General features: G+C 34.4%; 1 protein-coding gene across 1 annotated transcript in view; it reads left to right on the top strand.

Moving 5' to 3' along the window:
- The first annotated feature begins 8,107 nt into the window (after positions 1-8,107).
- LOC107039906 (neurexin-4) overlaps positions 8,108-16,048 on the top strand; it is a 23,443-nt gene continuing 15,502 nt past the window's right edge. Inside the window, exons 1-2 of the mRNA XM_029126131.1 lie at positions 8,108-8,272; positions 11,752-11,847. Coding sequence (XP_028981964.1) covers positions 8,212-8,272; positions 11,752-11,847 — 157 coding nt within the window. The 5' untranslated portion in view covers positions 8,108-8,211. The remainder of the gene's footprint in view (positions 8,273-11,751; positions 11,848-16,048) is intronic.

Here is a 16,048-nt window from a genome sequence, read left to right as displayed (position 1 = left end):
ATTTCTCATTTGATTCAAGCAATTAATCAACAAGTAATTCCTTTTTTAAGGTATTAATGGCGAGGTGGTTGTGGAGGAGGTGGGACGGAGGGGAATCTATTGTTCTCTCGCAAAAAACCAATCAATGAACCCAAAAAAAACAATATTTAAATTAGCAATTTTCAATCTATTTCGACCATTTTTGTGTTCGAAATATTTTTTTAATAACTTTTCTATTTTCCCCCACATATTTCAAGCCTTCTTTCATTTTTTTAGCTTGTTTTTGGGATAATTGAAAAATAATTAATATGGATAGAAAAAGGGACAACGTCGTGTCGTTCAAGGTACAAGTTGGCAGCACTGACTCAGCTGTTATGTTTCTTCCCATAGCGAAATGTATCATCACAACTTCATTCGTATTTGCCCCGCTTCCCCCTCCACGATTTGTAACCTCGACGTTGTCGCTATTCCACGTTGCGCACGCAGAATTCCTATTTTTCATGAGTTTTTTAATTATTCCTTCTAAACAATTCTCCTAGGCCACTTGGATTATTTTTTTTTCTGTTTCTCCCTGAAAGCTCGACCCAAGTGCGAATTTTCAGAAAAACGGCGACTTTTTTATCTACTATTCCTGTGTTTCACCCATTCTCCTAGGCTATCTGGGATGTTGCATAAGGGCTTTGAAAAAATCAAAGAATGTATTTTAAAAAATCATCAATTTCTCGACTTTTTCTCAACCTCCCTTGACAACGCCATAAATACCTTAAGATATATAAGACTGTACAAATGCAAAAAAAGTAAAATGTATATGCATTTTCTCTCTACCATGTAATATGTTTGTATTCATAACTATATTTTATGGGATACTGGCAAGGGAACGAAACCTAAAAACCCGAAGGGTATACATCTGGCTCAAAATCAATCTAATAATCGACACTGAAATTCTAAAATTCTGCAAATGTTTCATTTCTCTGCGAATCAATCCAACGGAAAGGAAAACAAAAATTATCTAGCCTTCAGAAGCCGAATTCATATGCGGGATTTGCTGGAATGGCCCGTATATAACCACTTACAGCAATTCCAAAACATTAATCGAGATAACTATTGACCAATTAAATAAGAATGATGTGCGGTTGTGCCGTATACGTGAACTTTTACGGCGTTATGCATCCGCGCGAGGAGAATTTCTCTCTTATTGGTTTATGAAATCCTCTTAAAAAAATCCGTGTAGCCTTCTTTGTCACCATTTTTCATGGCTAATGCTTAGCTATGGTCAATGTAATGATTAAAATAGACGTTTCAATTTTAGCCAAATTATTTAGTTGAAAATTCAATTTGGTGAGTCACGTTGTATTTTTTCATTTTTGTACGCTGAGAAAAAAATTACGTTTGTCAAATATCCATTTACTTGAGGGAAGTATTTATTTCTTCAATACCGTGTTTCTTCAGTTGAATTATATTTCGCTTCACACTAAGAGAAATATCGATATAATATCACAAAATTAATTTCTTGCGTCAAATATCTCATCTCTTAAGGATACAACACTTGGGATAAGGATTCCACATAGTAACTCAGACCGTGTAAGAATTCTGTGAAATGTTCATGACTTGAACACGAACACTTGATGATAAATTGAGAATTTCTTGCCTCAAGAAATCCTTTATTTCGTGTCGAAAGATGAGAAAATGAATAAAAATAAAAAGCTCCGATTGCGTGAATCACGGATCAGAGACTTTCATATTGACTGCATATTTCCTTCTCTCAAACTTACTTTGTATGTTCAGGAATATTATCTAATTTCCAGAAAAAAATGATCCTATATTCCAAAAACACCGATTTTTTGTCTGAAACCTAGCACGAATTGATCAAATACGCATGCGATGTTCTCAAGAAATTATTATTATCATATTATGTCGATTTTTTACAATTTGCCACGATTTTCCAGGTAATTTTTATCCAACTTTATTCTTAGTGCACTATAATTGATATTGTTTGTAAAGTAGTAGTTCCCCTGAAAATAGAATCGAGATCAGAATTCCAAGGAGACCTCCAACTTCACAGTTCACCTATTCATGAATCTTTAAAGAAATTTGACTGTAATATCCTGTTGGAAACTTCTCCTCTGAATTTGCACTTCAGATTCTAGAGGGAGAGATTATTTCAGCAGAATATTCTCCGTGGTTTGAATCTATTGTCCTTGTAATGAAATAAAATATCAATCCACGAACGCAAATTCCCACCGTCAATCCCCTTTTACATTATTTCCTACCAGCAAAATTTACCAGAGAGAAAGAGAGAGAGAGTGCGAAAATTACACCTCATTAACCAGGAATATTGCCTGATGACGTTAATGGGAAAACTGCACTCCTACATGAGGATACACTTTGGATTATCAGCACTAACCCGACGAACATAGTTCTTTGATGATCGCGATCTTTAAAACTCGCTATCGAACTCCCATAAATAAACTCCCTTTCGTGGTGACATTAAAAACCTCGGTGGAAGGAGAGAGAAGCCCGATGTGTTTGTGACTCTCCGGCTTCGGGGATTGATGAAGAAAAGTTTGTCCATGTACACGGGACACTTATAAACTTTGCGATATTGCAGTTAGTATATTTTCATCCCTCAGAATAGTATAAACATACCTTGAATTTTAAAGATTCAAATCTGAAAGAAATTCCAAACGAAAATTAATATGAATAGAGGAGCGGCCCCCTACTCATATTAATTTAAAAAAATATATTTTTTATTTTGTGACGTGGATAATGCACGTAGTGCATACACGTATGTTTTCATTATGCGGGGCATTTAGGGGAAAGTCCTTGTGGCTCCTTATCGGTAGTGGCGCCATCTATCGGAATTGTAGAAAACTCTACATTTTTTTAGCACATTCCAGTTTCCATTCTCCATTTTTTTCAGAAATAAATTACAATTTTGAGGGATCCTTAGCGCTGGTCGGCAACATACCGACAGTTGGTTATAAATGCACAAAATAGATAAAATTAGTGGATCCGTGTTAAAATTCGCACGGGTGTTTGCATGTGATGATTTCCTTGTGAATGAAATGTTGAACGTTTGTTAAGGGATTTTGTTTGTGCATAATAATTCAATTGTTTCGTGATTATAAAAAACGTATGATCATGATCAGACGGTGCGAAATCCCGAATTCTTCTAATGTACCTATATAAATATATACAATGAAAAACTATGATGTTCAGTGAAGGAAACGGAAGACCATAGACGTATCCACGTAAAATTACGGCTGTATCAAAGACACAGCCACCCCCAGATTTTTATTATGCAAATATTTGATAACAAGTAATTTCAACAGAAATTTTTAATTTTCTCCTGTGGAAACATCGTTAAAAAAATCCCAATCAATTCCTACCGAATTCTTAAAATATTTTGACCCCAGAATGTTCCAGAATACTCTGAAATGTTTTAGAAATCTTGAGGAATTTCGCGATTAATCCAGAAGCTAAAATTTTTTATAACTGATGGGTATCTACTAGTTTCAGCACAGAAACAAAAATAAAATCCCGAGAATTCATGGGAAATAGAGTCCATGAGATGAAAACCCTATTTGAGTTTCGTTGGTACATCCAAAAGTTTCACATTATCCAACTGTACAAACAGAATCCCCATCCTTGATAATTAAATCTCAAGGAGCCCACTGTGTACAGTACAAAGAAGAGATGTTGAATAGGAAGAAAAAAGTAGCTGAATGTGCAGAAAAGAAGACGAATGAATACGAAAAACTGCGGAGTATTGAGTAAAGAAATATAAAATCCCGAGAACGGAATATAATTAGCTAACAATGAGTAAACATAAAGGAACACAGAAACAATTGATCAAAAAAATAGGTATAAGGAGGAGAAAATGCACCCGCAAAACAGTAATTCCAAGGAGAAATAAGCAAGCAATTGTGGAGACGAAAAGATTCTCTATCTTTTATCTTGTTGAGTATTTCCTTAATTGGAGTTTTCCAACTGGACATAACAATACAGAGGAATTTTCAAATTCATTAGAAAGAGATCACAACAAATTCTTCCTTTCGAAATTACAAACAAGAAATGGGCAACAAACAAAGAAAAATAGTGATTCAATCATAATATCCGCGAATCTTTTACACACAGAGATATCCAAGTATATTTTACAGTGTGGTACTTAGTAAAAACGATGATAGATTCAGTCATTTTCAATGATTAAATTTATCAATTAAATTGCGTGAGAACAATTTGAAAAAATCATAAATATTGAGAGTCATTCGAATTAAATTTTGCACAGAATTGTTATTTGTTTGAACATTCGTTGTTTACCAATAAATAACTAAAATTATTTAAACTTTCAGAAAACTTATTTCGTAGACATGACATCGATTTCTGGACGAATTCTGAACATAAATAAATTTGTTACAATTGATTGGTTGTAAATGAGCAGTAAAAAATGCTCATAATAATTTTCAAAAACTGCACTTTCTAAAATAATTTATCAGTCTTCCTCCAAAGATAAACTTAATTTTTTTTCGATTATTAAAATATTTTCTAACGGCTCAATATCGAGATTAAAATTCAAACCTGCATAGTTTAAATAATAAAATCATTGTAAAATGTCAGTAAACTTGGTGCCAAATGGAGCTCAAATGAAAGCTCCGATGTTCTACTACAAAAGTGGAAAAACATTTGACTGGAAAAAAATAGCCGAAGTACTTGGATATCCATCAGCAGCGATTCAATTCTCTTTCATGACCATATGATGGCTATGAAGATCTCGAAAATTGATAAAGTCGTGATCTTAATTTTTTATCCATCTCTCGACAACAACCAATTTTAAAAATCCAGTATTTACTCAAAAACTCAATGCATGCGGTGGGTTTGAATGATGAAAGAAAGGAATAATTACTCACCCTCGGGTGACGCCAATAGTGCAGAGGAAGCCGGTAAAACAGGTCTCGATGAAAGACAGCTGCTGTATCAACTTAGTAGCGTGCATAATCAGTTTTAATAAAAATTTCCAAAACACTAGAATTAATCGTAACTGAGAAAAACGCGTGCCCACTGCATATTCACTGACACAAAACCATAATTACTATTATATTCCACTAATATTTATATCCAATTGGCGGCTACAATTGTTGGATCGTCAGTAACACTTAACACAATCAGTAATTTATCAATAAGACGTATGAAAAAATTTAATAGAAAAACCTAGTGAATTCCCTAGACAATGCCATTGGATTTCTATTGAACTTTCCATTAATTTTTGGCCAATTGTATCGAAATGTTCAATAAAAAAATTTCTATTGAAAAAGTCAATAGAATTCGGTTTTCTATATAATTTTTTCCACTAATTGTAAGTTGTCGATTCTATTGAGATATTTTCAATCGAATTTACTCGGGTTAAATTTTTTAATTTTGTTTGTTTTTCTTGGTGAAAAGGAAAGAAACATAAAATGAAAAAACATAAAATTTTTGCCGAGAAAATTCAATAAAAAAATATCTCAGTAAATTGTGTGGAAAAAACGAATTCTATTGACGTTTTCTATATGAGGTGTTCTATGCCAAATGAGTCAACGGCTGACCCTCACCCTCTTGAAAATTGATGGCAATTTTTTATACGAATGGGGCGGCTTGAAAAATTATCTCTCAAATTTTTTAAGATTTTTTTGACAGCCCAGTTCGGAGATATTTGTTTTTCAAATTGTTCGTTTTTTTTACAATAACTCTAGTTCTACTCATCCAATTTGAATTTATTAGGGATCAAGATTTTCCATTTTTCACCACCTATAAGAATGTTTTTTGTCCAAATTTTTTCCAATCTCTAGATGCTCGAAATAACGAATTTTCGAAAAAAAAATTTGAAACACGAATTTGGCTAATTACGTCACGTTTGATTATTTTAATTTTTTTTCAGTAATTCTTATAATTAAAACAAAAATTTTGAGCCGTCATACATGTTGGGTTTGGTCTTAGATCTATTTTATTTTTGATTTTTAATTCTCAAAATTCCGCGAATTCGGTCAAAATACCCCAAAATGTCATTGGTTGACTTTGATTATGAACAGTATGAAGTAAATTTAAATATATACCTATATATTGCATATTTTTTCGATACGTAATTAAAGTCGTTTTAAAGTGTTTTCACCAAATTTTCACAATTTTAAAAAGAAAAAATTAAAAAAAAAATAGATCCTGGATGGAACTCAACATGTATGACGGCTCAAAATTTTCGTTTTCATTATAAGAATTAGTGAAAAAAAAAATTAAAATAACCGACCGTGACGTAATTGGCAAAATTCACGTTTTTCAACTTTTTTTTCGAAAATTCGTTATTTTCAGCATCTAAAGATTGGAAAAAATTGAAAAAAAAAACATTCTTATACCCAGCAAACAGTATGTCGACAATTTGTCGACAAATTGGCGATGTTCTACTAAATTTGATCTGGCACTGGCAAAAATTGTTTTCTGGGTAGGTGCTGAAAAATTGAAAATTTTGCCCCCTAATAAATCGAAATCGGATGAGTAGAACTCGAGTTATTGCAAAAAAACGGAACAATTTGAAAAAAATCATATTTCCGAACTGGGCTATCAAAAAAATCTGAAAAAATTTGAGAGATAGTTTTTCAACCCCCCTAATCGTAGAAAAAATCGCCATCAAGTTTCAAGAGGACGAGGGGTAGCTGTTGACTCATTTGACATGGAATACCTCATGTAATATTTCCTATGTTGAACATTTCAATAGAATCGGCCAAAAACTAATGGAAAGTTTAATCTAAATCCAATACAATAGTCTAGGGAATTCGCTAGGTTTTTTATAAAATTTGTTTATGGGTGAACAATTCTCAAAAACACTGGGAATAACTGAAAATAAGAACAAAAACACGTGTGCCCACTTGAACCATATTCAGTAACTGGTAGAAACCATGATATTCACCATTTTCCGCTGATATTTGTATCAAATTGTCACTTCAATCCATCAAATCATCGTCAGTCACGGCAAACACTCGTTTATCAATAAAACTCGGTAAAAAAAACCCCAAAGTTTCCAGAAAAAACCGCCAAAACCTGTATCCACTCTGGCCATCCTCAGTATAACTGACACAAAAAATGATTTCCCTCACATTTCACGGATTTTAATGTCCAACAATCACTGGAAACCGTTGAATCATCATTAACAATTGATACAACTACTAATTCATCAATAAATGTTCTCAAAAACACTGGACATAACAGAAAATAACAACAAAAACACGTGTGGCCCCTTGGACCATATTCAGTAACTGACACAAAACATGATTTCCATCATTTTTCTGTGATAATTACATTAAACTGTCACTTCAACCCGTTAAATCATCATTGTCAATCACCACAAACACTCGTTTATCAATAAAAATCGGTAAAAAAACCCCCAAAATTACCAGAAAAAACTGCCAAAACAAGTGCTCACGCCGGCCATCTTCAATAACAAAACATGATTTCCATCCCATGTCACTGATATTTATATCAGACTGTGACTTCAAGCCGTCAAATCATCGTTGTCAATCACCACAAACTTTCATTTGTCAATAAAATTCGATAAAAAACCCCAAACGTACCAGAAAAAACCGCCAAAACATGTGCCCACGCCGGCCACCTTCAGTCATTGACACAAAACATGATTTCCCGTTCATTTCACTGATTTTCACGTCCATATATGACTTTAAACTATTCAAACATCATTAACAATCAATACACTCACTAATTCATCAATAAAAATCCTCAGAAACTCCGAAAATACTGGAGAAAACCGGCGAGAACACGCGCCCACACGAACCCCCAACGCCGACTGCCGCCATATTGGAACGCAGTCCAAAAATGGAGCCAAACCGCCAAATTCAAAATGCAAATTTCTCCATACTCATCAAAAATCAATTTAAAAAATTCAATAATTTTTTTTAAATGTCTCACCGGGTGATCATGTGTGTAGTTGCACCCGCGCGGGAGATTCGAACGCTGCTGTCAGCTGACGAGTGCCGAATAACCCAACAGATGGCGTCCCGGGTGTTTATGACGACTCTCCCCAGGCGGGAGCCGGTTCTCCATCCGATCACTCACCCCCCATTGCATTCCCTCATTCGCTGATGAGCGTCCTACCATCGCGGGGAAGGTTTCATCTCAATAAAAAAAAGTTTTTCTCAGATATCAGTGACGCTTCGACTCCGCGATAACAAAGTGAACTCGAGAGATGGTACAATGAACAAAATTTTGTGCCTCGGATACATTTTAACGGCCATCGCTGCGCCAATAACCTCATGTGAGTACAGATAATGTTTATTAATGAGTCTGTTGGTGTCATTCATAAGATTTTTTCATGAATCACTGCGTGATGAGTGCGAGCGTGAGTCCTCAGACCAAGCCCATCATGTCGTGATTTTGTTGCTTTTTTTATTGAGAGAAGAGGATTTTTTGAAGGATGTTTTGGAGATTGTTTCTGTTTTTCTGGCGACAAGTCGTTTTGCGAATCTTCTTGCGGATATCCAAGTCTTTGGCTATTTTTTCGCCAGCGAAATGTCTTTCTACTTTTGTAGTCCAACGTCAGAGCTTTCATTTGAACGTGACCCTAAATTTCCGGAGATTTTACAATGATTTTATTATTTAAACTCTGCAGATCTGGATTTGAATCTCAATGTTAAACCGTTAGAAAAAAATTGAAAAAAAAAATAGAAATTTTAATTTAGGCGGAAGTAATTCAAAAATTGCAATTTTCGAAAATTACAAGCATTTTCTGTGAATAATTTATAAACAATCAATTTTCCACCATAAAAATCATTTGTTCGGAATTGTAACAAATTTATCCATATTTAGAATTTCACCAGAAATCGATTTTCAGCCTAAAAAAATAAGGTTTATAAAAGTTTAAACTATTTCCATTATTTATTTGTAAATAATGAATGTTGAAGAAAATGATAATTCTGTGCAATATGTAATTTTAATGACGCTAAATGTACATGATTTTTTTCAAATTTTTCACCCTTAATTTAATTGACAAATTTTATGATTGAAAAAGGTTGAATTTATTGTGGTCTATACAAAACTATAAAAGATATTTAGATATCTTCGAATTCGGTCAAAAGGACATCCGAACAAATTTTTTAAGCCATCATTCAATCAATTCAGAACTTTTTTTAGTTATCGTGGCACAACCGATTTTCGAAAAAAAATCGAAAATTTAAAAAACTAATCGATGAATGAAACTTCAATTAATGGCGATTGATCGAGCTTAACAGCACCTACAATTGATCTTCAACGCATGAAAAATCTCACTCCAATAGCCCGCGACTTTTAGAACTCATAGTAGTCTCCCCTTAATGGGTGAATGGGTCAGGATTGTTTCATCAGTTATTGAGTTAGGAGATTGAGCTTCTCCGGCTTCTTGAATACTGTATCAAACGACAGAAAATGTAGTAAGCGTGGAAAATGAAAGATTTTGCGAAGTTTTTTTATCGTTGGAGAATATTTGGATTGTTGTAAAGGCGGTAAGATGTTACACAAAAATCTTTATGGAGAGTTTGTTAGCAATTTCCAAGATAACGATGTTAAATTTTATGGAGGAGAAAAAATCGTGGAATTTTTAAATTCACTGAAAATTCAATGGAATTTCAAATTTTGGATCAGCAAGAAGATTTCGAATTTCGAAATTTTCGATTTCCCAATTGACTTGCGTTTGCAATTAAAACGTGGATATTCAGTACTAATTTACGCTGAATTTTCAATTTGTTTAGATTTAAGTAAATGAATAAAAATTTCATAATTTTAAAATTTATTTAATTTTAAATAAATAAATAAAAATTTTAATTTAGATGAACACCTTTATCTAAATGTTCCAGATTTCCATTAATTCTTTTGAAACAGTTGAACTAAAATTTACAGTTTCAATCGATTATTGAATCTAAATGTCACTTTTCAATGACGAAATTCCTTGAAATGTGAGTGGAACCATAACGTGATGAAAATAAAAGTTCAATCGAATTGCAAAATTTTTTTATATCTGCAGAAAATTCATAAACTCTTCATTATGTTCCTGACATTCAGAAATATTTCTAGAGCATTAATTTTACTCCACTAGATATTACTCCATTTCATGTTCTAAAAATGTTTTATCGAAGAAAAAAGTACATTCTCAGTAAGAAAAACATTTGACGTAACAATTTCTCTCCCGGAATATTCTAAGAATACCTTTAAAATCTTTTTAAAAGATAATTAACGAATTCATTCAGCTGTGAAAAATTTCCAATGAATTTTCGCTTATCTCCCTCAATAAATGATTTCTAAATATTAACTTTCCATTAACATTCTAAAATCCACCTCAAAAAATAATCTATAAATAACCTCAATAAATAATCCATAAATTCTCTTCCATATAAAACCCCCTCGGAGAAATGAATAATGAAAAATACTTCCTCAAATTACGTTAGGACTCTATAGAATAGAATAAATAATTTACTCAAACTTCTTATCCAAAGATTTAATTCCATCGATTTATTAGCGAATAATTAAGGCGTGACGAATACAGTCCAACCTTCGTACAAGATACCTCAAGGGACTGTAGGGGAATAAAATTCCGAAAATCACGTATCCCCCACTTTACTTGCGCTCAGAGGGGAAAATATTTTGATTTGATATTCTTCGTACAAGATACTAGGCGATTTCCATTTTTATGATTATTTGAGTACGTTTCCTGATGTGAAATACGAATGTTTGATTAGAAGGTATTATTCCTTTTCAAAATAACAATCTAAAAATTCGGAATAAGTTAGCTTGTTAATAGGGGCCTATGAGGCAAGTTGAGACTTTCATTAGACTTTTGGTTTTCATAAAAATTGGGTGGAATTTTGTTTTGTTTTGTCTATCTATTCATCCAAAAATGGACGTAAAACATATGGTGCAATACGTGTAAAAAAATTGATATTTTCCCAAGTTATCTGACCGATGTGTTTAATTTTTTTTATTAACTGTAACGAGTGCCCATTGGTTTTGAAATTCAATTGATGTGGAATTAAGTTCCAGATCCTAGATGCATATATTTCCAGTAATTTCTAAAGTCTCTCAACTCCATTCCCACTGGATTCTAGCCCCTTTGTCGAGTATCTTGTACGGAGAATGCGAAAATAAAAACATTCAAGCCAGAAAGTGGGGGTATCACTTAGCACGGATTCAGTCCTAGTATCTTGTACGGAGACTGAAGTGTATACATCTCTATTTTATGGTTTGACAAAAATTAGCTGACAAAGTATTTCCTATCGTAAAAAGGAGAAAGGGAATCGATCTCGATATATCTCGAAAATCTCGAATAAGCGTAAGACTGAAACCGAAGCGCCACTACGTGAGGAGACGAGATGTAGTTAGAAAAGTTGTGCGTCGCATGACCGTGATTTTTGGTAATATGACATGATCCCAAAAATGACGATCATTTTTTCCATCTCGAATTCCAATTCAGAACCAAAAATCACCTCTCAACATCTGAAAATATGTTTCCTCTTCACTATTCCTCAAAAAACCCCTATCTCTCACATCCTCAATTCACCTAAAAAATAATTCCATTACCCCAATAACCGACCCATGAATTTTCCTCCACACAAACAAGATACCACGAGTGAAGAGAAACGAGAGCTCCATGTGGGTCATTACATTTTATAGATCACACAGTGTTTCATCGTCATGGTAACCTCGCATGTCTGAGATCCATCCGAACTCGCCTAGTCCCCATTCATAAATTCCCCGATGTATTTTCAGATGACTATGAATGCAACCAACCACTGCTCCACAAAGCCCAGCTGAAGGCGACGTCCCACATGCCCGGTAGAGAAGCGAAAGATGCTCAACTGAACGGTAATTATATTTTTCAAAATGAATCTTCTTCGTGCCCCAATTTATGCAGTGGTATTCTGTCCGTAGAAACACTACTGTTATCTTTATAGCATAAATTCTCTAAAAGTATTTTCATTAAATTTGTCGATTCGGTAGTTAATCTGCTCGCTGTGTAATCGAATAGCTAGACAACCTTAGATTGATTTCGCATTCTTATTGTACGTGAGGGAAGAGGCAACAACTCTTTATCCACACCCACGCGCAATTGCCCATGCTCTAGATCATTGACCCACTGACTTGCTCATACAATCATAAGACTGAATATACTAGAAAAATGTCGGTAAATCAACTGACGAATCCTTCCGGAAAATCCTAGACTCGAGTAGCGAATGGGAGACGGTCGGAGAATGGAACAAATCATCTGTTTGCTTCAGGTGACTGGTGATTAATCCCAGGAAGGAAAACGTTTCAATGATCAATCACAATAATTCCATTCATGAAATCAAATCTGACAATGGGATGTTTCACTAAACGACCTGAACATCAAATTATCTTTAATTGAAACCTCTGAGGGTTCATGATGGAGACTGTCATTGACGTTTCAACAAAAATATGCATATTGAGTTATAAATTATGTTGAAGTTGAATTGAATTCAAGGTTTAAGAATATGTTTACCAGAATTTTCTTGTTTTCTATTCATTTTGATGAAGTAATTGAACTGAAATTTACAGTTGCCAGTGATTTTTTCATAAAATTTAAGACGTGTACACGGAATTTCAGCTCCAAATTTCGAACTTTGTAATTTGAAGCCTCAAATCAAACCTCTTCGCCCTGAACGTTTCAACTTAAAAAAAAAAATCAACAAATAATCCTCGAAAAATTCCGGATATCGAGACAGTCAGAAAATGAGTCAGATCATCTGTTTGCTTCAGGCGACTGGTGATTAATTCCAGGAAGGAAAACGTTTCAACGATCAATCACAATAATTCCATTCATGAAATCAAATCTGACAATAGGATGTTTCACTAAACGACCTGAAAATCAAATTATCTTTAACTGAAACCTCTGAGGGTTCATGATGGAGACTGTCATTGACGTTTCAACAAAAATATGAATATTGAGTTCTAAATTATGTTGAAGTTGAATTGAATTCAAAGTTCAAGGATATATTCACCAGAATTTTCTTGTTTTCTATTAATGTTGATGGAATAATTGAACTGAAATTTACAGTTGGCATTGATTTTTTCATAAAAGTTAAGACGTGTACAGGGAATTTCAGCCCACAATTTCGGACCGTGTAATTTCCAGCCTCAAATGAAAGGTATTTCTCTCATTAAAAGAAGTAAAAAATGCAAACCACTTCGCCCTGAAACTCCCAATTTGAAAATGAAATCAACAAATAATCCTCAAAAAATTTCGAGTATCGAGACAGTCAAAGAATGAATCATCATCTGTTTGCTTCAGGTGACTGTTGATTAATTCCAGGAAGGGAAACGTTTCCCAGTGATTCTAGGAAGATCAATTCCAATAATTTGACTCATGAAATCAAATCTGACAATGGGATGTTTCACTAAATGATCTGAGAATCAACTTATCTCTAACTGAAGCCTCTGAGGGTTCATGACCGATGACTATCATTGACTTTTCAACAAAAATATGAATATTCAGTATTAAATTATGTCGAAGTTCTATTGAAGTATATATTCACCAGAATTTTCCGGTTTTCTATTAATTTTCATGGAATTATTGAACTGAAATTTAGTTTCCGTTGATGTTTTCGTAAAATTCTACTATTTCCATTGATTTCTTCATAAAATCATAAATTTCCATTAATTCTTCAAAATTTTAGTGGCATTTTCATTTGATAAAAATTTCCAAGAAGTGTATGGGGAATTCGACCCCAAAATTTCGAACCGTGTAATTTCAAGCCTCAAATCAAAGATATTTTTCTGTCAAAAAAAAGTCAAAAGTCCAAACTACTTCGTCCTGAACCTCTCCGCTTTAAAATGAAATCAGCAAATAATCCTCACAAAATTCCGAATATCGAGACAGTCAGAGAATGAGTCAGATCATCTCTTTGCTTCAGGTGACTGTTGATTATTCCCAGGAAGGAAAACGTTTCCCCTTGATTCTAGGAATCATCACCAATCAATCACACTAAATCGACTTATGAAATCAAATCTGGCAATAAGCTATTCCACTGAATGATCTGAGAATCAGACCTGTCGGCAGTTTCCCACCAATAAATTGAATCAAATTAAATTACGTCCAACTGAAACTCGGGTGCATGACCGAAGTCCAGCAGTGAGTCACTAAAACAAATAGAGCTGAAGGACCACTTGATGATAAAAACGAATACAGTCATTAAGATGACGAAGACGAGTGTGAGATGGGCCTTCAACTGGGGGGAGTGGTCCCCATCCGAAAAGGACTTAAAACTCGCCATTTCCTGTCTTCAATTGGAGGAGAAGGCGAGACTAGCGAAGTTTGTCTTCCGGAAAGACTTGACAGCCTCACTAATAGGTCGTCTCTTGATGAGAAAGTTCATAAATGACTTCACGAAGATTCCCTACGATAAAATTGAACTAATGAGAGACGAAACTACGGGAAGACCGATCCTCAAGAATCCGTCGATACCCGTCAGCTTCAACGTCTCCCACCAAGGTAATTACACGGTCTTAGCCGGTGAATCAGAAGATCTGAAGATTGGTGTTGACGTCATGAAGCTTGAATACTCCGGAGGAAAAGCCCTTCCCGAGTTCTTTCGAATAATGAACCGAAACTTCTCGTCCTCAGAGTGGAATGAGATCAGGGGAGCGCCTGGTACCCCGGAATCCAAACAAATAGCCATGTTCTGCCGGCATTGGGCACTCAAAGAATCTTATGTTAAGGCTCTCAGCGTCGGAATAACTGTGGACTTGAGGGAATTGGATTTCCAAACGCAGTCAGATTTGAGAAGTGATAAGGTGGTTAGCGATACGATTCTATATGAGAGAGGAGTTCAACGGAATTGGGTTTTTGAGGAAACTATGATTGACTCCGATCACTGCGTTGCAGTTGCATTGGAGATTGGAAAGGGAGAAGGTCCCCATGAGAATAACCATTTCGTTATGATGACGTTTGAGGATTTGGTGAAATTTGCGGTTCCGCTGCATGCGGAGGACGACGACTTCTGCAAGAATTATTTTGGGAAGACTGAGAGGCCTTAACAGGCGACGATGTACATAATTTTAGTGGTGATGTGGTTGATGTGGAAAAATTACTATGATTTTTTTATAACTTTGATGATTCGTTTGTGGTTCACACGATTGTACGCAAGACGGTCAGTGGGTGAATAAAACGAATACTTATAACGTGCAAACATGGTCATTATTGGAGGGTTGTTGAAGGGCTCGGATAAAAAAGAGCCTGTGTCGGCTATTGTGTTGAATCCCCTAATGACTACCCTGTTGTTACCTTGATTAGCTCGGATCCCCTAGTGCATTTACGTTCGCCATGTGCTTTACGTGTAGTGTAGGGCATTGTGTTAGCTCATGGATTTTTTGGAGGCTCTCTTGTGAGAGATGGGTTCTATGATTTTGTCGAGGATTGTTGATGTAATGATTAGGGGGTTTTGAAATTTTGAAGATTTGAGGGGTTTATTCAGTAGCGAAGTGGGAAATGAAACTGATTTGATGATGTTTTTGGGAGGGTGAATGTGAAGACAACAGCATCATTTTTACTGTATTAGTGGTAAAAGGGTTTTCATACGAGACAGTGAGATAATTTATTAATTTATTCTGTTTATTTCAGTCAAGTAATTGAGCTAAAATCTACAGTTTCCATTCATTTTCTTATCGGATTGTGAATTTTCAGTATCGAAGTCCTTGAAATTTTAGTTAAAAATTCAAGGACTACATCAAAATCATCTTTTGTTTTTTAATATTTTTTCAAAAAATTTCGAAATTTTTTAGAAATGTTAGATAGCTTTAAGCATTAAATCAAAGATATTTGGAATTGAATTATTATTCAGATCGCTTGCATTCATATCAAATGAATTCGTACTCCTCCAGACCATTATGCCATTTCCAAATTCCATAAACTCATAAATCCATGATAAAAATGAATGATACATATAAAAAAACGCAACTGATGATAAAGATGAATGAAAAATGAAAATCAATTCATAATTTCGCATCTTTGATCAATTTCCTTCCACTTTCCAAAATGTTTCGATTGATC

This window comes from Diachasma alloeum, unplaced genomic scaffold (genome assembly GCF_001412515.2).
Source record: "Diachasma alloeum isolate Michigan unplaced genomic scaffold, Dall2.0 Dall_scaffold_00178, whole genome shotgun sequence".
In the NCBI taxonomy this organism is placed as follows: Eukaryota; Metazoa; Arthropoda; class Insecta; order Hymenoptera; family Braconidae; genus Diachasma; species Diachasma alloeum.
Note: the sequence above shows the minus strand (reverse complement) of the source record. Positions and strands in the feature narration are given on the sequence as shown.